The 23781-nt window shown below is 41.3% G+C and overlaps 1 protein-coding gene across 7 annotated transcripts in view; it reads left to right on the forward strand.

The window, feature by feature from the left end:
- Positions 1-23781, forward strand: part of slmapa (sarcolemma associated protein a) — a 117651-nt gene that overhangs the window by 55736 nt on the left and 38134 nt on the right. For 2 of the 7 annotated variants that reach the window (XM_062038190.1, XM_062038191.1), the window contains exons 3-13: positions 1092-1164; positions 8112-8148; positions 11336-11398; positions 11522-11617; positions 11689-11760; positions 11829-11969; positions 12060-12197; positions 15944-16112; positions 16238-16288; positions 16986-17132; positions 21881-21943. In XM_062038190.1, coding sequence (XP_061894174.1) covers positions 1092-1164; positions 8112-8148; positions 11336-11398; positions 11522-11617; positions 11689-11760; positions 11829-11969; positions 12060-12197; positions 15944-16112; positions 16238-16288; positions 16986-17132; positions 21881-21943 — 1050 coding nt within the window. The remainder of the gene's footprint in view (positions 1-1091; positions 1165-8111; positions 8149-11335; positions 11399-11521; positions 11618-11688; positions 11761-11828; positions 11970-12059; positions 12198-15943; positions 16113-16237; positions 16289-16985; positions 17133-21880; positions 21944-23781) is intronic. The other 5 variants (XM_062038195.1, XM_062038194.1, XM_062038192.1 and 2 more) reach the window with 4 other exon arrangements.

A 23781-nucleotide genomic window follows, 5' to 3' on the forward strand; every position in this document is an offset into this window, starting at 1 on the left:
ACAGTAAGAAAACAACAAAATATACATTTTTGGGTTATTTATTTACCCAATTTGCAAAATCTTCCACCAAAAATATTTGTCTTAGTGGAATATTTAATGTGAAGTAATGGGAACCTTGGATAGGTCAATAATTCACAATAACATTGATTTTGATTCAATATTATGTTTTGAGCAATGACAGCTTTGTTTTATTAGTCAACATTGCAACTTTTTCTAAATGACATTTAACCTTTAAGCTTTTTTGTTTCACTTTTGTTATGTTTTTGTTTATTTTAATAGTATTTTTAGAATGTGCCGTGGGCCTTTAAAACATTAGCTGTGGGCCGCAAATGGCCTCCGGGGCACACTTTTGACACCCCTGCTATAGATAATAAAAAATTAAATGTGATAAATCTATGGATAAAAAGCAGAGCCTGGCGACTCATGCGCATTTATCATAACTCTCTCTCTCTCTCTCTCTCTCTCTCTGTCTCTGCCCCTCCCTCACCAATGCTGCTGCGCACCTTCACAATTTGTTTTGTTTTTAACCCCTTCTTAACCCTGAACGTACATTGAAAATACACGCAACCCTAACTCAAAATGCCGGACATTTGAGGCGTTTAAGAAACTCCGCCCTGACAGCTCCGCAAAAGAGGACATGTCCGGTGAAAAGAGGACGTATGGTCAGTCTATCCTAGCCCGTTAGCTGCTAGCATGCCGTGTGTTGTGCCTCGGTGTGCATTGTTCACACAACGTGCGTTACGCTACTTAATATGTCCGTGTGAAAACTCGTTCGGTACACCTCCGAACCGAACCGGAACCCCCGTACCGAAACGGTTCTATACAAATACACGTACCGTTACACCCCTAGTATAAACAGTACCGCGATGATAATGATAACCATGATCATTTTGGTATGAAATGTTCATACTGTTACATCCCCAATGGGTATACATATCTTTATCGCAGGATGCTGCAATATATATGGCATGATAGATTATAGGCCATATCGCCCATCCCTAGGAATCAGACGGGAAGATGTCCGCTGTAACAAGCAGCATGGTAAGTTAATGTAAAGTAGTAACATGTTTGTTGTTGTTCTGTGTCCCCAGTCACACATGGCTGCATCGTGTCAACAATCAAACTCTTCCTGCCCGATGGGATGGAGGCACGCAGACGAAGCGAGTAAGTGCTCACCTCACCGGTTGCAATTGGCAAACTTTGCACTTGATACATAAAACTCATGTTAACAAATCACACACGTTGCTGGAGAAAAGCACCAAACACCCGCCTGCAAACTGGCACATCTGGATAATGTGTTTTGATTTGGATTGATTGCAGTGTAAACCGTTAATTAAAGGGGACTGGATTAAGACAATCTGAGGACACTCTTCCCTGCCCTGGGAAGTAGCTGGGAGACAAGGGAGAATATGACCATCTGCCATTGTTTTGCACAAGGCTTGACTTGGACAACAACCACATAAACATGTAGCGTATTTTCCGGACCATAGGACGTATCGGATTATAAACTCACTGCCGATGAAAATCACAAGACTATTTCATCTCTACAGGCCTGTTTCATGAGGGTTTCCTCAATCGTCAGGAGATTTTAATGGAAGCGTTCACATACCATGGTTTATATAGGGCACAGAGCGGGTGGGTACAGGCAGGCGTAGGGGCGTGGTGATTGGCTCATGTGTTTACCTAGGAGGTGTTTCCTTCTGTGACGGCATGCTGATGACTGTATATAATAAACAGTTTCTCTTTTAAGCATAGGTTGCATCTTTTATTACCACTGTTGTAAGGTGTGCTGGATGCAAGAATTTGCCATGTTATCGAATATTCAACATTATTGTCTTTGAGATTCCAAATGTGTTTACTGAGTTCTGTAGTGTTCCGCAAGGTTTTGCTTCTGAAAGAGGCTTTGTGATTTTTCCATCTGGTTTTGAATGCTCCCTCAGTTAATCCTACATATGTGTCGGATGTGTTAATGTCCTTGCGTGTTACCTTTGCTTGGTAAACGACTGATGGTTGTAAGCACCCCCCGTTGAGAGGGCAATCAGGTTTCTTGCGGCAGGTACAGCCTTTGTCGGTTTTGGAGTCGTTCTGCCTGGTGGTGGATATATATATATATATATATATATATATATATATATGTATATGTATATATGTATATGTATATATGTATATGTATATATGTATATGTATATATGTATATATGTATATATGTATATGTATATATGTATATGTATATGTATATATGTGTATATATATATATATATATATATATATATATATATATATATATATATATATATATATATATATATATATATATATGTATATATGTATATATGTATATATGTATATATATATATATATATATATATATATATGTATATGTATATATGTATATATATATATATATATATATATTTAATGTAGGCATTATTTCCAGGGACCGGCTTTCCACTTGTGCCAGATAAAAATACAGCAAAAATAATACAACTCACTATAACGCTGAATTAGTGGGAACCCTGGGCTTGTTTTTTTGCAATGAGATGCGGATGGAAATCAGCCTTTGGCTACAATATGTCACTTTTATATTTGATATGTTGAATAATGTGCATTGTATGATGTCACAAAGCTATAATTTCCTATGAGGAGTGTTATTGTACATCTATAAACAAGCTTATTGGTGTGTCTAGTGGGACAGGCGAAAGTTAAGTCGGAGAAAATGCAGTTTATAAATTATTTAATGTTTCTCTGCGGCCCGGTAGCAAATGCGTCACGGGCCGGTACCGGTCTCCGGACCGGTGGTTGGGGACCACTGCTTTACAGTACTGATAAGAAGGAAATGTCGTTGTAGTGCAGGATAAAAGAGCAATAATGTGCAGATACAAATAAATAGATTACTGTACAGATGAATATATTGCACTTTTTCATATGCATCAAAATGCAGTCCTTTTAAAAGTTATTTCATGTTTCTCTGCGGCCCGGTAGCAAATGCCTCACGGACCGGTACCGGTCCCCGGTACAGTGGTTGGGGACCACTGGTCTACAAAACATGTAATGGTGGTTCTTTGGTCAAAATGTTGCATAGATGATGTTTTACAGATCATCTTCAAGCCGCTTTCTGACAGTCGCTTCAGGATGTGCCGTTTTGTGGGCGGTCTTATTTACGTGCCTCCACTTGGACAGCGTCTTCTCCCCGTCATCTTTATTGTAGCGGTGTAGCGTGCAAGGACGGGGGTGGAGGCAGTGTCAAAAGATGGAGCTAACTGTTTTAATGACATTCAGACTTTACTTCAATCAATAACGGAGCAGCATCTCCTCATCCGTGGCTCACTAGTGCAACAACAACGCTGGAAATGTGTCCCGTGAAAACCCGTCCGACCGGAACTCTCTAATAACTAAAGTTCCTTGGGTGTATAATGTAAACTCACTACACCGGGAAGGTTTTAGCGCTTTCATGGCGAGTTTACTGACATATATAAGTACGAATTTTACACTACTTTATATTGGAAACAGCGGAGGATGAATGTCAGGACTCATGCAGATCCCAAATACAGATCAGCAGGTGCCAGAAGATAAGAAAAGTTGCTTTTGAATAATATTGCGAAACAAATCGCCAGATAATGCCTTACCTTATACACACACCATAATAATACTCCTATGTTGAAGCACAGCAACTTCATAGCTTACCAAAGTCGTATTGAAACATTTTGATAGATTTTTGAGCGCCGTGTGTAATGTTCTATATTCTCAGTGGAACATAAAACATGTTGGTGTTGTTTACTTTAGTCATATTGATACACGTATCTCTTATGTTTGAGTGCCATCTACTGGTCACACTTATCATTTCACCATGCACCAAATAAAATAGCTTCGAGGTCGGTAAGCACAACCAAAACGTGCGTTAGGCGCACCGTGTTATAAGGCGCACTGTCGAGTTTTGAGAAAATGTAATGATTTTAAGTTCGCCTTATAGTCCAAAAATACAGTATTTCCCACTAAAATACTTTCCCAAGCGCTCTTGTTTGCCACCGCAGTGCCTTTTTTTCCCCCTCTTATCAGCGTGGTACCCTCCTGCAATACCTCTTGTGGTTGACAGTGGTGTGCTTGATTTTTACAGCTCCTCTCCCAGGTGGGTGGAGCTTTTGAGAAGTGATTGAGTCTGCTTGAGCCACACACCCCCCCCCCCCTCATGTGACACCTGACAAATGATATCGGTGCACCTGTGCGTCACGCAGCATTAGTTAGTGCAGAGGCAGCGGCTGTTAGTCGCCACGGTATTAGTTCAGCTGCTAGGAGAGGAGCAGCGAAGGTGTGAGGAAAGACGCTTTGCTATGACGTGACCCACCTGTCAACTGAGAGCAGCCTGAAATCTGGGAAGAAAGTCAAGTGAGAATTTCAGCCGGGCAAGAAAGGGAACGATTGAACTTTGTTCTGTGACAGCTCGTGTTTTGACAGCAGGAAAAACACTTCAGGTAACATCTCTTCCATCCACAAGCTGAGGCGTTGCATCCAGACCCAATACATTGAGGAACTGAGAGAACTGAGCTGATCTGATTATGGTTCTGGATTGTGATCAGAAATTAGAGTTATTGTTTGAAATATTAACGGTCAGTGGACACAGAGAATGTAATTCCATGGAGCATATAAGTATGTTCTATCTCAAAGATGCCAATATATTTGATAAAAGTGACTTTCCTCTGGTTATTTTCTTAATAATCCCGGAAAAGGGTGGAGTGCCATCTCCGTGTTGCGGAGGAGACCCGGCCCCAAGTGGAGGAATTCAAGTACCTCGGAGTCTTGTTAACAAGTGAGGGAAGAGTGGATGGTGAGATGGACAGGCGGATCGGTCTTCAGTAATGCGGACGCTGTATCGATCCGTTGTGGTGAAGAAGGAGCTGAGCCGGAAGGCAAAGCTCTCAATATACAGGTCGATCTACGTTCCCATCCTCACCTATGGTCACGAGCTTTGGGTTATGACCGAAAGGACAAGATCACGGGTACAAGTGGCCCAAATGAGTTTCCTCCGCCGGGTGGCGGGTCTCTCCCTTAGAGATAGGGTGAGAAGCTCTGTCATCCGGGGGGAGCTCAAAGTAAAGCCGCCGCTCCCTAGGGAGGTGTTTCGGGCACGTCCGACCGGTAGGAGGCCACGGGGAAGACCCAGGACACATTGGGAAGACTATGTCTCCCGGCTGGCCTGGGAACGCCTCGGGATCCCCCAGGAGGAGCTGGACGAAGTGGCTGGGGAGAGGGAAGTCTGGGCTTCCCTGCTTAGGCTGCTGCCCCCCGCGACCCGACCTCGGATAAGCGGAAGAAGATGGATGGATGGATGGACTTTCCTCTGGTTATTTTCTTAATAATCTTGTATATATACTACAATATAAAATACCTAAGTTTTTACTGACATCGCTTAGTTTCTAACTTACCGTATTTTTCGGACTATAAGTCGCAGTTTTTTTCATAGTTTGGGTGTGCGACTTATGTGTGAAATGATTAACACATTAGCGTAAAATATCAAATAATATTATTGATCTTATTCACGTAAGAGACTAGACGTATAAGATTTCATGGGATTTAGCGATTAGGAGTGACAGATTGTTTGGTAAACGTATAGCATGTTCTATATGTTATAGTTATTTGAATGACTCTTACCATAATATGTTACGTTAACATACCAGGCACCTTCTCAGTTGCTTATTTATGCCTCATATAACGTACACTTATTCAGCCTGTTGTTCACTATTCTTTATTTATTTGAAATTGCCTTTCAAATGTCTATTCTTGGTGTTGGGTTTTATCAAATAAATTTCCCCCCAAAAATGCGACTTATACTCCAGTGCGACTTCTATGTTTTTTTCCTTCTTTATTATGCATTTTTGGCCGGTGCGACTTATACTCCGAAAAATACGGTAGTTTCAATTAAAATATATTGGGAAGAATGTTTGTATCATAATGCAAAGTAAATACAGTAAAAACTTATAACTGTATGTTATATCGTCTTTATATTCCAGCTAGTTAATGCATTTTTGGGGGGAATTGAGGGGATTATTTTGATGCGTTCAATAGTCTTACGGCCTGAGGGAAGAAGCTGTTACAGAACCTGGAGGTTCTGCTTCGGAGGCTGCAGAACCTCTTTCTAGAGTCCAGCACTGAAAACAGTCCTTGGTGGGGGTGGTAGGAGTCTCTGCAGATTTTCTGAGCCCTGGTCAGGCAGCGGCTTTTTGCCATCTCCTGGATAGGAGGAAGAGGAGTCCTGATGATCTTTTCCGCCGTCCTCACCACTCTCTGGAGAGACTTCCAGTCTGAGGCACTGCAGGCTCCAGTCCAGACAGAGATGCTGTTGAGCACTTGAGGTTGAATGAACAAGAGGAAACACTTTCTGCTCACGTTTTCAGTATTGAAGCAATCTTCAATACAACTACAGTAATCAACATTTTAAGAGTAGATTTACCTGCTAAATAAAGTTCCCCGATCCGGTCATACAGTATCTGTTCTGCGCCCTGGCGTCGCCGATGGAGGACAGCGTGTGCGGAAGCATGTAAAGTTGCCCCCTCATCCCTGTTGATGGTGTTGACCCCTCGCTTCCTAATTTCCAAAGCCTCCTTCATCCATCCCTTCTAGTTTTATGTTTTTTTTCTCGTCAATTGACTTCTCCTCGGCTGTTGTTGTCGTGTCACACTTCATGCATTGCAAAAAGTCAGGGTTCAAAAACAAGAAAAAAAAATACAAAAATGAGGGGTATTTTATTTGAACTAAGCAAAATTATCTGCCAATAGAACAAGAACATTTGGCTTGTCAAGACTTTCCAAAACAAGTAAAATTAGCTAACCTCAATGAACCCAAAAATACCTTAAAACAAGTATTTTCTCACTAATAACAACTGTACTACTATATGAGTACGTATTTTCTCTTGTTTCATTGAAAATAAAACAGCAAAGTGCATTTGGCTGTCATCTGTTTTAATTATGAGATACAATTGTGTCAAAGTCATGATTTTTTTTTTTTACATGCTTAAAATAAGAAATTATTACTTTGAAAAAGCAGTTTTATACTTGTGAGTGTTGATGACACAGCTTTGCAACAGTTGATGTTCTAGTTTCAAGCATGTTTTACTCAATATAGCTCATCAAATCTCAGCAACAAGCTGTAATATCTTACTGAGATCATTTAGGACCAAAACACTTAAAACAAGTAAAACACTCTAACATAAAATCTGCTTAGTGATCTGTCTTATCAGACAGAAAATAAGCAAATATCACCCTTATTTGAGATATTCAATCTTACTTAGATTTCACTTTTTGCAGTGTGTTGTTGTGTCTTGCACCGCTGTCACTGCCGTTGTGTCTGTCGCGTCCTTTCTGGCTTAAAGTTGTGTTGCGGCTTTATATTATTGTGTTGTGTCGTTTGTATTTGTTGTGGCTTTTGCAATCGTGCTGTAGCTGAAAGTTATTGTGTTGTAATTTATGATGCTGTCCTGCGGCGTTTGTTGTGACCTTTCTTAATCATTGTAGCTATCCGCCATTTAATATTAATAATAATAATCCAGTGTTTTAATTTTCTAGTATCGATAAACTCGATTGATTCCCTTTTAAAACAATCTTAGATTGATACCTTTTTTCCGGAAGGCAAACTTGCCGAGCACATATAAATCCATATATCAAAATAGCGATGAATCCTTACTCCCCTACCTGATAGATTTGCCGCGAGTGGTTTGTTTGATTTTCTCATAGTTCTGCTGTCTCCTGTTAGTTCCCTGTTACACATTAACACATTCACCTTTGTCCTAAAACTCTGCTTTGTCTTTACCTTCACCCTCTTTTGGTGCCTGTCTCCACCAATTGCATAATTACTGGTTTGCAAAAAATATCTTTAACCCAAATAGGTGAAACTAGAAAATCTCCCACAGCACACTCGACTATCTCACGGCAGAGTGTGCCGCGGCACAGTGGTTGAAAAACACTGGTCTCGGCAGACTCCACACACGTGAATACTTTAGAGCTGGTGTGCAGAGAAGGCGTATTGATACGTGAGCACACAAAAACATTCAAATTGTTATTTTCTCTGAGTCTTCCCTCCGTTCTGTTTTCTCGGTGACCAAGTTTGCTCCTCTCTTGCAGTGTCATCCAGGCGCCGCTGCCGCTGCCTGTAGACAAGGTAAGGACAGAATGTGCCTGATGTGATGATGCGTTCTCCCTCCGTCTGTGTTCCACGGACTGGAGTAGTCAGCTGACCAGAGGAATGTGTGGTTTGCCACATAACGTCTCTCAGATGAAAACACTTGCTGAAACGATAGCTCTTCTCCCTTTTTCCTGTCTTGGGTCTGAGGGCCATGACCTCACCATGCTGAGGAAAGCCAGCCTTTATAGCAACATTCCTAACAAGATGGCCTCTTTATGTTTACTGGATTAAGTGAGAGTGTGAAAACGTCCTTCTTCGTCCTCTTAGGCTGTAAACGTTGGCACTTAGAGTTTTTGTCCGCAAGAAGAGCGATAAAGCTTGGGTGTTCTGTTCTGTGTCTCTAACAGTCAGAACAACAGCGCCTCAGTGTAACCTGTCAGAGGAATGTGTGTGTGTGTGTGCGTGCGTGTGTGTGTGTGACTACATTTTGAGCCACTTCTCTAACATAATTAAGTGTCGTTAGGTCCCACGCTCCCTCAGCTCTCAATTGAGTTACACACACACTGGCTTTTTCTGTTAATTAAAGTTGAAAATGTTTAAGTCAGGTTTTAAATGAAGGCCTCTTTTGTGATATTGACGTTCCGTTACATTTCTTTTAATATTTAATCTGGTGTTGTAAATGCATGGAGGTTAATTTGTGTCTTTGTTGCAAAAACTTTTTTTGGAGACTGAATTTATGCCAACTGAATTTTTTGCGTTTCAACGTATTCATCTGAAATGTTCAAATTATGCTGACAAATTCATTAAATCAAATTTTGCGACCCAAATTTCTGTGTTTAAAAATTCAGTTTGTTAAAATCCGTGTTTTAAAATTTGGTGCATAAAAAAGTTTCAGTGTATAAAAAAAAAAATCAATGTAAAAAAATTAATTGCATAAAATTCAGTGCATAAATATTGGTTGGTTAGTACACTACCGTTCAAAAGTTTGGGGTCACATTGAAATGTCCTTATTTTTGAAGGAAAAGCACTGTACTTTTCAATGAAGATAACTTTAAACTAGTCTTAACTTTAAAGAAATACACTCTATACATTGCTAATGTGGTAAATGACTATTCTAGCTGCAAATGTCTGGTTTTTGGTGCAATATCTACATAGGTGTATAGAGGCCCATTTCCAGCAACTATCACTCCAGTGTTCTAATGGTACAATGTGTTTGCTCATTGGCTCAGAAGACTAATTGATGATTAGAAAACCCTTGTGCAATCATGTTCACACATCTGAAAACACTTTAGCTCGTTACAGAAGCTACAAAACTGACCTTCCTTTGAGCAGATTGAGTTTCTGGAGCATCACATTTGTGGGGTCAATTAAACGCTCAAAATGGCCAGAAAAAGAGAACTTTCATCTGAAACTTGACAGTCTATTCTTGTTCTTAGAAATGAAGGCTATTCCACAAAATTGTTTGGGTGACCCCAAACTTTTGAACGGTAGTGTATGTCTCCCAGCTGGCCTGGGAACACACCGTGATCCCCCTGGAGGAGCTGGACGAAGTGGCTGGGGAGAGGGAAGTCTGGGCTTCTCTGCTTAGGCTGCTGCCCCCTCAACCCGACCTCAAATAAGCAGAAGAAGATAAATGGAATTTTTTTTTTTTTTTTTTTTTTTTAAGCAACCAATATTTTTTCTGCACAGAATTTCTTTTACACTGAATTTTAAAACAGTTTTTTAATGAATTTATTTTTTAAACACAAATTTTGCGTACAATTTTTTTATTCAATAACATTGTCAGCGTAATTTAATTAAAATAAAAAATCAGTTCACAAAATTTTAACTTTAAAGCTGCAAGCAGCATTGATTTGATTAGATTTTTATTAAGGATCCCCATTAGCTGGTTGCCACAACAACCCATTAGTCTTCCTGGGGTCCACAAACTCAATACAATTACAAGTAAAAGCATATAATTATAACTACCAGAAACAAATAAAAGCATCAGGGCCCTTGCACCACCATGCAACTCGGGTTTCGCGTGAGCCGGCGGACAACAAGCATGACAGTCAAGTCCTTCCCAATGCCCCAACCCACCATCGAAAAAAATAGAATAGAATGGACTTTATTGTCATTTTATTTGCATTTAGCGAGATTAAGGACTCCAACTTAAGGTGCGGTAGTGGAAACAAATATGGAATAAAAATAAATCACACAAGTTCAGGAAGATTGGTGCATGTGGAAGGAAGTTACGACAGTTATAAGTTTCTACCAAAATGAGGCGATGCTGGTGTCGATATCGACTAGTCATGATCAGACCCCAACAATATCAGTTTGGAAGGAAATCTGATCATCAAAAGTGAAGTAATGACAGTTTGATGGTTGATGGCGAGGACCAGTTTTTGCCGCCAGGCTCCGCCCACCACGAATGTGTACCAATATGTACTGACCCATCTTGCACTTTGCGGTGTCACAATCATCATTTGTACCAATTCTGATCAGGATCTGAGTTTGTGGAGCCGAGTTATAAACGTTTAAAGTTTTGTGCCGAGCCATCAGGTCACAGTTTGGCGCCATGCCACGGCCACATTCTAAGGCGAAGGCAAAATTCCTTCGCAATTTATCATCGCCTATCTGTGTAGTATGTTTCATTTTAAAGGCAACTCGTTTGGTCAAAGTCCCTAGAAGGAGCTCTTTGCAGTATGACCCCTGTTTTTGGCCTAAAAATGGCCGACGGAAACCAAGATGGCTGACTTCCTGTTGGTTTTCAAATATGGGTTCTTGAGACTTTTACATGCATCCAGTCATTAAGGACGCCACTGGCGATTTTTGTGACGATACGTGAAACAGGAGCGAGGGGCCCAATTTTTTTTTATTTTAAAGGAGGCCCTAGACAGCCAATTTTTGAAGTTTGGGTTCAGGACCCCTAAAATATCAGATTTTTTGCCGGATCGGACATGCTTGCAAAAATTGGTGAGTTTTCGAGCATAAAAGGCCTTCTGAAATACGATCAAAGTGGGAGAATAATATTAAATTAAGCCATATAATTCACTTCATTTCAATAGGGTGTTTTGCAATTAATTTGCATAAATTCGGTGGAAAAAAAAGAAAAGCTTTCGTAATAAAGACACAAATAAACCTCCGTATAAATGGGTTTATTTAGGATTATTCTCATTTTGGCCCTCCAACAATCCAAACGCTTAATTTTTCACCAAACTCTATTTATGTGTGTCTCTTGCAGGTTGCGGCCAACACTCCCAGTATGTATTCTCAGGAACTCTTCCAGCTCTCCCAGTATCTACAGGTAACACAGCGACACCCGCTGGCAGTCCCGTACAATGACACCCCAAACCACTGAATCACATTAGAAGACATGCATCAAATTCTCCATGACTGATGGTATCGATCCCGTCCCTCTGTCTGCCAGGAGGCCTTACACAGGGAGCAGATGTTGGAGCAGAAGCTCGCCACTCTGCAGCGTCTGCTCGTCAACACTCAGGAGGCCTCGGAGAGCAGCTGGCAGGTCGGGAAAAGAACCTGAATAACAGGAAGGTTTTTTGCGGAAGCCGTGAACTGAGCATATTCCTTCATCAGGCTCTGATTGATGAAGACCGTTTGCTGTCCAGACTGGAGGTGATGGGCAGTCAACTGCAGGCTTACTCAAAGGTGAGGCACACTCTCACCCAGACCTTTTGAACCAGTAACACTTACTTGTCCATGCATGTTCCTCCCAGTCCCAGACAGAGGACGGCATCCGGAAAGAGCTCCTTGCTCTCCAGGACGACAAACACAACTACGAGACCACGGCCAAAGAGTCTCTCAGGAGAGTCCTGCAGGAGAAGATCGAGGTGGTCAGAAAGCTGTCGGAGGTGGAGGTGGGACCTCCACACCATTGCCAGAATCAATTTGTGGTCTTCTGATGTTGGCTGGGAAAGATCGAGATGTTTGACTTCTGTGCCCCGCAGCGCTCGCTGAGCAACACGGAAGACGAGTGCACCCACCTGAAGGAAATGTCTGAGAGGAGCCAGGAGGAGCTGAGGGAGCTGGCCAACAAGTACAACGCTGCAGTCAATGAAATCAAAGAGCTTACAGACAAAATAAAGGTGGGCTGCCACTCAACTCAACTGCCTTGCAGTACTTTGGCTAGACACTGAAGTTGGATTACTTAGAATACTGTTCAGGAAAGTGCTGCTCCAATTAGTGGACGTACCTGACCATGAAAGTTAGTGTTTTAGTTGAGCCGTCGTTGACCTCCTAAAGTTTTAGTTCTCGTCGTTTATTGTTGACCGCCTGAAGTTTTAGTTGAGTCGTCATTGACCTCCTAAAGTTTTAGTTCTCGTCGTTTATTGTTGACCGCCTGAAGTTTTAGTTGAGTCGTCATTGACCTCCTGAAGTTTTAGTTGATTCGTCAATTTATTGTTGACCACCTATAGTTTTAGTTGAGTCGTCATTGCCCACCTATAGTTTTAGTTGAGTCGTCGTTGACCTCCTGAAGTTTTAGTTGAGTCATCGCTTATTGTTGACCTCCCAAAGTTTTAGTTGAGCCGTCGTTTATTGTTGACCTCCCGAAGTTTTAGTTGAGTCATCGTTTATTGTTGACCTCCCGAAGTTTTAGTTGAGCCGTCGTTTATTGTTGACCGCCCGGAGTTTTAGTTGAGCCGTCGTTTATTGTTGACCTCCCGAAGTTTTAGTTGAGTCATCGTTTATTGTTGACCTCCCGAAGTTTTAGTTGAGCCGTCGTTTATTGTTGACCGCCCGGAGTTTTAGTTGAGCCGTCGTTTATTGTTGACCCTTCGAAATTTTAGTTGAGCCGTCGTTTATTGTTGACCGCCTGAAGTTTTAGTTGAGCCGTCGTTTATTGTTGACCTCCCGAAGTTTTAGTTGAGTCGTCGTTAATTGTTGACCGCCTGAAGTTTTAGTTGAGCCGTCGTTTATTGTTGACCTCCCGAAGTTTTAGTTGAGTCGTCGTTTATTGTTGACCGCCTGAAGTTTTAGTTGAGCCGTCGTTTATTGTTGACCACCTGAAGTTTTAGTTGAGCCGTCGTTGACCGCCTAAAGTTTTAGTTCTTGTCGTTTATTGTTGACCTCCTGGAGTTTTAGTTGAGTCGTTGTTGACAGCCTGAAGTTTTAGTTGAGTCATCATTTATTGTTGACCTCCTGGAGTTTTAGTTGAGTCGTCGTTGACCGCCTGAAGTTTTAGTTGAGTCATCATTTATTGTTGACCGCCTGAAGTTTTAGTTGAGTCGTCATTGACCTCCTGAAGTTTTAGTTGAGTCGTTTATTGTTGACTACCTGAAGTTTTAGTTGAGTCGTCGTTGACCGCCTGAAGTTTTAGTTGAGTTGTCATTGACCTCCTGAAGTTTTAGTTGAGTTGTCATTGACCTCCTGAAGTTTTAGTTGAGTTGTTGTTGACCGCCTGAAGTTTTAGTTTAGTTGTCATTGACCTCCTGAAGTTTTAGTTGAGTTGTCATTGACCTCGTGAAGTTTTAGTTGAGTTGTCGTTGACCGCCTGAAGTTTTAGTTGAGTTGTCATTGACCTCGTGAAGTTTTAGTTGAGTTGTCATTGACCTCGTGAAGTTTTAGTTGAGTTGTTGTTGACCGCCTGAAGTTTTAGTTGAGTTGTCATTGACCTCCTGAAGTTTTAGTTGAGTTGTCATTGACCTCCTGAAGTTTTAGTTGCGTTGTTGTTGACCTCCTGAAGTTTTAGTTGAGTTGTCATTGACCTTGTGAAGTTTTAGTTGAGTTGTTGTTGACCGCCTGAAGTTTTAATTGAGTTGTCATTGACCTCCTGAAGTTTTAGTTGAGTTGTCATTGACCTCCTGAAGTTTTAGTTGAGTTGTCGTTGACCGCCTGAAGTTTTAGTTGAGTTGTCATTGACCTCCTGAAGTTTTAGATGAGTTGTCATTGACCTCCTGAAGTTTTAGATGAGTTGTCATTGACCGCCTGAAGTTTTAGTTGAGTCATCGTTTATTGTTGACTACCTGAAGTTTTAGTTGAGTTGTCGTTGACCGCCTGAAGTCTTTGTTGAGTCGTCGTTTATTGTTGACCACCTGGAGTTTTAGTTGAGTCGTCGTTTATAGATGACTAGCTGAAGTTTTAGTTGAGTTGTCATTGACCTCCTGAAGTTTTAGTTGAGTTGTCGTTGACCTCCTGAAGTTTTAGTTGAGTTGTTGCTGACCGCCTGAAGTTTTAGTTGAGTCATCGTTTATTGTTGACTACCTGAAGTTTTAGTTGAGTTGTCGTTGACCGCCTGAAGTCTTTGTTGAGTCGTCGTTTATTGTTGACCACCTGGAGTTTTAGTTGAGTCGTCGTTTATAGATGACCAGCTGAAGTTTTAGTTGAGTTGTCATTGACCTCCTGAAGTTTTAGTTGAGTTGTCATTGACCTCCTGAAGTTTTAGTTGAGTTGTCGTTGACCTCCTGAAGTTTTAGTTGAGTTGTTGCTGACCGCCTGAAGTTTTAGTTGAGTCATCGTTTATTGTTGACTACCTGAAGTTTTAGTTGAGTTGTCGTTGACCTCCTGAAGTTTTAGTTGAGTTGTTGCTGACCGCCTGAAGTTTTAGTTGAGTCATCGTTTATTGTTGACTACCTGGAGTTTTAGTTGAGTCGTCATTGACCTCGTGAAGTTTTAGTTGAGTTGTCGTTGACCGCCTGAAGTCTTTGTTGAGTCGTCGTTTATTATTGATTATTGACCACCTGGAGTTTTAGTTGAGTCTTCGTTGACCACCTGAAGTTTTAGTTGAGTCGTCGTTTATTGTTGACTCCCTGAAGTTTTAGTTGAGTTGTCCTTTATTGTTGACTACCTGGAGTTTTAGTTGAGTCGTCGTTTATTGTTGACTACCTGAAGTTTTAGTTGAGTCGTCATTGACCTCCCGAAGTTTTAGTTGAGTCGTCGTTTATTGTTGACTGCCTGAAGTTGAGTCGTCGTTTATTGTTGACTACCTGAAGTTTTAGTTGAGTTGTCATTGACCTCCTGAAGTTTTAGTTGAGTTGTCATTGACCTCCTGAAGTTTTAGTTGAGTTGTCGTTGACCTCCTGAAGTTTTAGTTGAGTTGTTGCTGACCGCCTGAAGTTTTAGTTGAGTCATCGTTTATTGTTGACTACCTGAAGTTTTAGTTGAGTTGTCGTTGACCTCCTGAAGTTTTAGTTGAGTTGTTGCTGACCGCCTGAAGTTTTAGTTGAGTCATCGTTTATTGTTGACTACCTGGAGTTTTAGTTGAGTCGTCATTGACCTCGTGAAGTTTTAGTTGAGTTGTCGTTGACCGCCTGAAGTCTTTGTTGAGTCGTCGTTTATTATTGATTATTGACCACCTGGAGTTTTAGTTGAGTCTTCGTTGACCACCTGAAGTTTTAGTTGAGTCGTCGTTTATTGTTGACTCCCTGAAGTTTTAGTTGAGTTGTCCTTTATTGTTGACTACCTGGAGTTTTAGTTGAGTCGTCGTTTATTGTTGACTACCTGAAGTTTTAGTTGAGTCGTCATTGACCTCCCGAAGTTTTAGTTTAGTCGTCGTTTATTGTTGACTGCCTGAAGTTGAGTCGTCGTTTATTGTTGACTACCTGAAGTTTTAGTTGAGTCGTCGTTTATTGTTGAGTACCTGAAGTTTTAGTTGAGTCGTCGTTTATTGTTGACTACCTGAAGTTTTAGTTGAGTCGTCATTGACCGCCTGAAGTTTTAGCTGAGTTGTCGTTTATTGTTACATGTACTAATAATTGGTATGGGCCGGGCTTTAATTCTCCCCCCTTTATTAGTTTTTTGGCCCAGTCTTCTGACCCGTCGACTGCTTCACGGCCCTTTCTCTCACCATCATCCCTTTTCTCAACTATTGTGCCCACCTGTGCCCCTCCTGCAGGCAGCGGAGGGCCGCCAAGAGGAGCTGACCCAGCGGGGGGCGTCGGAGAAGCGAGCGCTGGAGCTGCGGATCGAGGAGATGGAGGAGAAGGAGCAGGTTCTCCAGGCTCGCATTGAGGCTCTACAGGCCGACAACGACTTCACCAACGAGAGGCTCGCCGCCCTGCAGGGTACTCGCACACGGACCTTCCTGCTCCAACTCTTAACACACTCAACAGCCGATCAAGCATCCAACATCCCGTAAACGTGGTTACCCAGGCAACCAAGCCAGTCAACGCTTATTTTTCGCCCACAGTGCGCTTAGAGCAGCTCCAAGAGAAAAGCATTAAGGAAAACAACAGTCTGGGTGAGTGTCGCCTTCTTTGGCCGGACTCTCTCATCTTTGTCCTCCGTGGCCTCCGACTTCACCTCCACATCCTGCGTGCATGAATTCTGCATGACATCTTCCTGCACGCACGACCACAGACTGGTGCTTGTGGTCGCTTTCTGTTCATCTGGCTAATGCTGGCCATCACCTATCCCTCATCTTCTTCTTCTTCTCGGGTGATCATGTCCACATGGATGGTTGTTCCTCCTGAGAGTGCACCAGAGTGGTCACGATGCTAATCGGAGCACATCCTTAATTAAAATACGCCTGTGCCTTGGTTTACTGCTCTGGTGTAGGTTGTTGACATTAACCATGATTCACTGCTTGCTCTGACATGAATCCGTTGAAATAATCAACTTAAATACTGCTCTATGTCACCATGATCTGGTTTATGCCTGGTCCACGTCCGTGTGTGGCTGTTTCACCAGACACGTGTTCTCTCTAAAATGATCTGGGTGGATTCCCTCGGCGGGCACCTCTTTGTCTGTCTTTTTCTGGGGGTTAAAACAACAATAGAGCTTGCTTCGCCTGGTTTGGTGTCTGGTGATGGAAATGAGCACACAGAATGCCGGAGGTGCTTGAACCCCCCACTCCTTCCTAAACACTGCTCACTTTGTGAAGAATCTTCTGCCTTTCCAACCCAAAACGACCCTTGTGTCATGTGGTCAAATGACAGATGAGGACTTAGGCTCCCCTGAGGCGGGAGAGGAGCCCGCGGTCGAGGGTCCAAGCCTGCAGACACCCGAGAGCCCTGAGGAAGAAGAAGAGGAAGATGAGGAGGACACGGACACGGACGAGGGTGCAGTCGGTGAAGACGCAGATGGTAGTGGTGGTTTCATTATGATCATCACTTTAAAGTGCCAGTAGAGTGGAAAAACAAGTTGCCTCCATATTGAAGCTAATATCATAAATATCTGATTTATGACACCAAAAGACTTCCAAAGTTAGCTAATAAATAGATATTATCAAAATAGTACCAATCTCACAGAGGTTCCTGAGCCATTTCGAGAGTTAATGAGGAAGCCAGTCACATGATCGCCTCACATAGAGGAACCACAGATCCCTCCCCCATCAACAACAATGCTAATCAGTCCTTGTGAGAGCCAACAGTGATTACTTTGGGAAAATGATGATCCAGAACCTTCTATTTTTGAGCCCGAACACGAAGCGGATGAGTAATAAGTTTTAGAAGCCGACTTCGGCTTCACTGGTTTTGGCTTTTGGCATGGCGTAGTGGGTAGAGCGCCCGTGTCAGAAACCTGAGGGTTGCAGGTTCGCTCCCCGCCTCTTACCATGCCGTTGTGTCCTTGGGCAGGACACTTCACCCTTGACCCCGGTGCCGCTCACACCGGTGAATGAATGTTGAATGAATGGTGGTGGTGGTCGGAGGGGCCGTTGGCGCAAATTGGCAGCCACGCTTCCGTCAGTCTACCCCAGGGCAGCTGTGGCTACGAAAGTAGCTTACCACCACCAGGTGTGAATGAATGATGGGTTTTTAACATGTAAAGCGACTTTGGGTACTTAGAAAAGCGCTATATAAATCCCAGGTATTATTACTTCTACCCGGCGGATCCCGGCATTGCTAGGTGCTAAACATACAAGCTAACCGTAATAAACCATGAAAAACAAACACCTACTGTAATATTTCCACTCTCGCTGGGTCGCAGACCGACGGGAAGCTCACATAATTCTGTTTGGATGAAGAATCATTCGCAATCCTCATGAAGGGTTAAAAAAAAGTTGCTGCTAGTTTGTCTTTTTCACCATCTCGGGGGATGTGAAAGTGGACCGGCCTGTCGGTCCATACACATTTGTCAACTGGCAGGTGAGAGATGCATGAATTATAATCTAGAATATACTTTTAGCAAGTTTTAGACGAAGCAGAAGCAGCCGCCGGCTTATACTGTCAACAATAGCAGCGTAAGCTAGCACTAGCTCACTGCTATCAATGCGCCACTAAAATAGTCTGTTTGCGTTAGCGCTTATAATAACAATAACACTCTTATTTGATACATTTTTAGGTCACAACATGTAAATGGGGTATTGTTGCGGTTTCTGAATTTTTTTAAAAGAGTATAATGAGCGTAACAGAGGACCCTCCATCTGTTGACTCAATTGTTAGCTATTTATTTACGATTTCGACTACATAAAAAAAGCCAAGAAGATGTGTTGTTGTTAGAGATGTCCGATAATATCGGCCTGCCGATATTATCGGACGATATATGCGTTAAAATGTAATATCGGAAATTATCGGTATCGTTTTTTTTATTATCGGTATCGTTTTTTTTGTGTTTTTTTTGTTTTTGTTTTTTTAATTAAATAAACATAAAAAACACAAGATACACTTACAATTAGAGCACCAACCCAAAAAACCTCCCTCCCCCATTTACACTCATTCACACAAAAGGGTTGTTTCTTTCTGTTATTAATATTCTGCTTCCTACATTATATATCAATATATATCAATACAGTCTGCAAGGGATACAGTCCGTAAGCACACATGATTGTGCGTGCTGCTGGTCCACTAATAGTATTAACCTTTAACAGTTAATTTTACTCATTTTCATTCATTACTAGTTTCTATGTAACTGTTTTTATATTGTTGTACTTTCTTTTTTATTCAAGAATTTTTTTTTAATTTATTTCTTATTTTACTAATTTTTTTAAAAAGTACCTTATCTTCACCATACCTGGTTGTCCAAATTAGGCATAATAATGTGTTAATTCCACGACTGCATATATCGGTTGATATCGGTATCGGTAATTAAAGAGTTGGACAATATCGGAATATCGGATATCGGCAAAAAGCCATTATCGGACATCCCTAGTTGTTGTCTTACATAAGGATTGTGAATGATACACACAATTTTTGCGTATTTCCAGTATGACTTATCTAATATGGTCAAAGTGCAGAAGCGTCACTACTGTGAAGTCAATCTCCGAAAATAACCAAAGATATTCGGAGCGGAATATTCAAAATGGCTGACTGAATTTGTGACATTTTAGACAGTATATTCACATACTTTACACAAATAAGCATATGAAGTCAACTTGTTTTTCCACTCTACTGCTACTTTATTGGGGGAAAAAAAGGCTAATTACAATAAAGGAATGTTACATTTTAAGATAACAAAACAAGTTTGTTCAGCATATTTAAACTGTTATACAGCCTCATCTCATATCAAACAATATTAATCACCTGTTTCCAATCTTTGTAATGCTGAACAACATCCGGTTTTGCCCCAACATGTAATGAGTTCTCCTTACTCTCTAGCCCAGTAGGAACCTTTTTAAGACAAAAAAAATGCTCATCCATCTCCGTGGCAGCTGAGTCCTTTAGGCGATGGGAATTTCTGAGTAAACACAAAGACTTGAATGTAACACCAATTATTTTCTGGCATCTACCCCCTGAGGTGACAAAAAAATGTTCCCACAGCCCCTGAATTGAAATTCTAACAAGAACACGACATTAATTATATATTTCTATCCTAATTGCTGGTAAACTGAAGGGTTACAGAGGTATATTTGGTATCATTTCCTGGCTGAGCCTGTTGATTAATTCAAGCAGTGCTGCCACCTGGCTGGAGGATTGTGTATTGTTGGAGAACGAAAAGACGCTAATGCTGGAAGTCCCTCAATACCCTAATATTTGAGAAGCACTGGTCCCCCAGAAGATGTCTTTTATGTGGACGCCATCGCAGTGTTTCTACTTTCCTATTCAAAAGACCTTCCTCTAAGTTGTGATGTTGAGTCCAAGCTATTTGGTTATTGCAGTGGTTCTTAACCTGGGTTCGATGGAACCCTAGGGGTTCGGTGAGTGGGCCTCAGGGGTTCGGCGGAGGTCAAAACACACCCGACTCATCGTGTAAATACAAACTTCTCCCTATCGGCGTATTACGGATACGGATTCAGTTTATGCACTGTGTTGGTTTTGTTGTTTGAACAAGGTGATGTTCATGCACGGTTCATTTTATGCACCAGTAAAAAAAAAAAAAATGGTAACACTTTAGTATGGGGAACATATTCACCATTAATTAGTTGTTTGTTCACATGCAAATTAGTAACATATTGGCTCTTAACTAGTCATTATTAAGTACTTATTAATGCCTTATTCGGCATGGCCTTATCATAACCCTAACCCTCTGACCCTAACCCTAACCAAATAACTCTAAATTAAGTCTTTGTTACTTAGAATATGTTCCCCTAGTGTCCAAATAACTCTAAATTAAGTCTTTGTTACATAGAATATGTTCCCCTAGTGTCCAAATAACTCTAAATTAAGTCTTTGTTACATAGAATATGTTCCCCTAGTGTCCAAATAACTCTAAATTAAGTCTTTGTTACTTAGAATATGTTCCCCGAGTGTCCAAATAACTCTAAATTAAGTCTTTGTTACTTAGAATATGTTCCCCAAGTGTCCAAATAACTCTAAATTAAGTCTTTGTTACTTAGAATATTTTCCCCTAGTGTCCAAATAACTCTAAATTAAGTCTTTGTTACTTAGAATATGTTCCCCTAGTGTCCAAATAACTCTAAATTAAGTCTTTGTTACTTAGAATATGTTCCCCGAGTGTCCAAGTAACTCTAAATTAAGTCTTTGTTACTTAGAATATGTTCCCCGAGTGTCCAAATAACTCTAAATTAAGTCTTTGTTACTTAATTAGAATATGTTCCCCTAGTGTCCAAATAACTCTAAATTAAGTCTTTGTTCTTTAGAATATGTTCCCCTAGTGTCCAAATAAGTCTAAATTTAGTCTTTGTTACTTAGAATATGTTCCCCTAGTGTCCAAATAACTCTAAATTAAGTCTTTGTTACTTAAAATATGTTCCCCTAGTGTACAAATAACTGTAAATTAAGTCTTTGTTACTTAGAATATGTTCCCCTAGTGTCCAAATAACTCTAAATTAAGTCTTTGTTACTTAGAATATGTTCCCCATACTAAAGTGTTACCAAAAACATATAACTTTGTCTTGAATTTGAAAAAAAAAATTATGTATTTTTCACTAAAGAAGGGTTGGGTGAATGCGCATATGCAACTGGTGGGGTTCGGTACCTCCAACAAGGTTAAGAACCACTGGGTTATTGATTTATTGAGGTCTGCTCTTTGGTTGGACGTAATCACCTCATGGTACTTTTCAGCACAAGGTTATTTTATACGAGCACGGTTCAGTAAATCATGTCTTGCAGTATAAGTGCTGTCTCTCAGGCGCAATGCACAGATTAGTAGGAGGAGTCTTGGAACTTTGGAAGCAAACTGTTTGGATGGAGAAAATGTGGTGTGAAGTGTTCCAACTATAGTGGTTTAAACTGATGAGTTCACGTATTCCACTTGAACTGTCTACTTCCTGTTTGAAGAACAACTACCTTTTACATGTCTGACTGAAACGCCTCAGCGTTGTGCTCAGGTTTTCTCTCTGTTCTCTTTGCCATGCTCCTCCCGTGTTTGTCACTCCTGCGTCGTCATCGTCTGTCCTGAAGCTCTCTGTGTGTCATGCTCGTGTAAAGGCTTTCATGCTGCAAGTGTGTCTAAGACATGGAGTGAATAAGCAGAGTCTGTGTGTTTTTGTCAGACAACTGTCACGTTAACAGCGGAGGAGACGCCACTCGAATCCAACAGTTGATTGAGTGTCCGCGTGAGTACACACAATATCTCATTTCCTCTTGCCACTAAAGTTTGCTGCTGTCAGCCTAACTCTTACACTCGCTGGCTGCAACAACACGCTGATACACCTGCATAACGTTTCATCCCGAGAACGCTACTGCCTTTCCAAAGATGCTAATGCTCACTTTAAAGCGGGCGAGGTATTCGTTTAACAATGGTGCCAGCAGTCAATCAAAGTGTACTTAAACAGCCCTTAATCACATAGGTCTCAAAGGGCTGCACAAAGCACAAGTAGTGTGTCATATTGAAGTAATTAGGTTACTCCAAACGGCTGTGCGGGTATACCAAATGTTGTGGCCTGTGATCTTTAAAACGTAAGTCCGTTTGGCTAAAAAATATTAGAATTTAAAACCCCGAAATCCATGACCTATTCCATTTCAGTCGTAATTTTAGTTTTAAATACATTCCTTTACTTAACAATTCCCAATGGTATTTACAAAAGCCAAAACCAGTGAAGTTGGTACGGTGTGTACACTACCGTTCAAAAGTTTGGGGTCACCCAAACAATTTAGTGGAATAGCCTTCATTTCTAAGAACAAGAATAGACTGTCGAGTTTCAGATGAAAGTTCTCTTTTTCTGGCCATTTTGAGCGTTTAATTGACCCCACAAATGTGATGCTCCAGAAACTCAATCTGCTCAAAGGAAGGTCAGTTTTGTAGCTTCTGTAACGAGCTAAAGTGTTTTCAGATGTGTGAACATGATTGCACAAGGGTTTTCTAATCATCAATTAGCCTTCTGAGCCAATGAGCAAACACATTGTACCATTAGAACACTGGAGTGATAGTTGCTGGAAATGGGCCTCTATACACCTATGTAGATATTGCACCAAAAACCAGACATTTGCAGCTAGAATAGTCATTTACCACATTAGCAATGTATAGAGTGTATTTCTTTCAAGTTAAGACTAGTTTCAAGTTATCTTCATTGAAAAGTACAGTGCTTTTCCTTCAAAAATAAGGACATTTCAATGTGACCCCAAACTTTTGAACGGTAGTGTAAATGGTAAATAAAAAGAGAATACAATGATTTGCAAATCCTTTTCAACTTATATTTAATTGAGTAGACTGCAAAGACAAGATACTTAACGTTCGAACTGGAAAACGTTTATTTTTTCCAAATATTAGCTCCTTTGGAATTTGATGCCTGCAACATGTTTCCAAAAAGCTGGCACAAGTGGCAAAAAAGACTGATAAAGTTGAGGAATGCTCATCAAACACTTATTTGGAACATCCCGCAGGTGAACAGGCTAATTGGGAACAGGTGGGTGCCGTGATTGGGTATGCTCAGTCATTCACAAACAAGGATGGGGTGAGGGTCACCACTTTGTCAACAAATGCCTGAGCAAATTGTCGTACAGTTTAATAACAACATTTCTCAACCAGCTACTGCAAGGAATTTAGGGATTTCACCATCTACGCTCTGTAATATCATCAAAAGGTTCAGAGAATCTGGAGAAATTACTGCACGTAAGCCATGATATTACGGACCTTCGATCCACGTGTTCAAGCCACGTGTTACAACAGCGTGGCTTTGTAGTAAAAGAGTGCGGGTACTAGACTGGCCTGCCTGTAGTCCAGACCTGTCTCCCATTGAAAATGCGTGGCGCATTATGAAGCCTAAAATAGCACAACAGAGACCACCGGACTGTTGAACAACTTAAGCTGTACATCAAGCGGGGCGGTAGAGTGGCCATGCCAGCAACTTGAGGGTTCAAGGTTCGATCCCCGCTTCCGCCCCCTAGTCACTGCCGTTGTGTCCTTGGGCAAGACACTCTACCAACCTGCTCCCAGTGCCACCCACACTGGTTT

The sequence above is a fragment of the Entelurus aequoreus genome, linkage group LG26, assembly GCF_033978785.1.
Source record: "Entelurus aequoreus isolate RoL-2023_Sb linkage group LG26, RoL_Eaeq_v1.1, whole genome shotgun sequence".
Lineage (NCBI taxonomy): Eukaryota > Metazoa > Chordata > Actinopteri > Syngnathiformes > Syngnathidae > Entelurus > Entelurus aequoreus.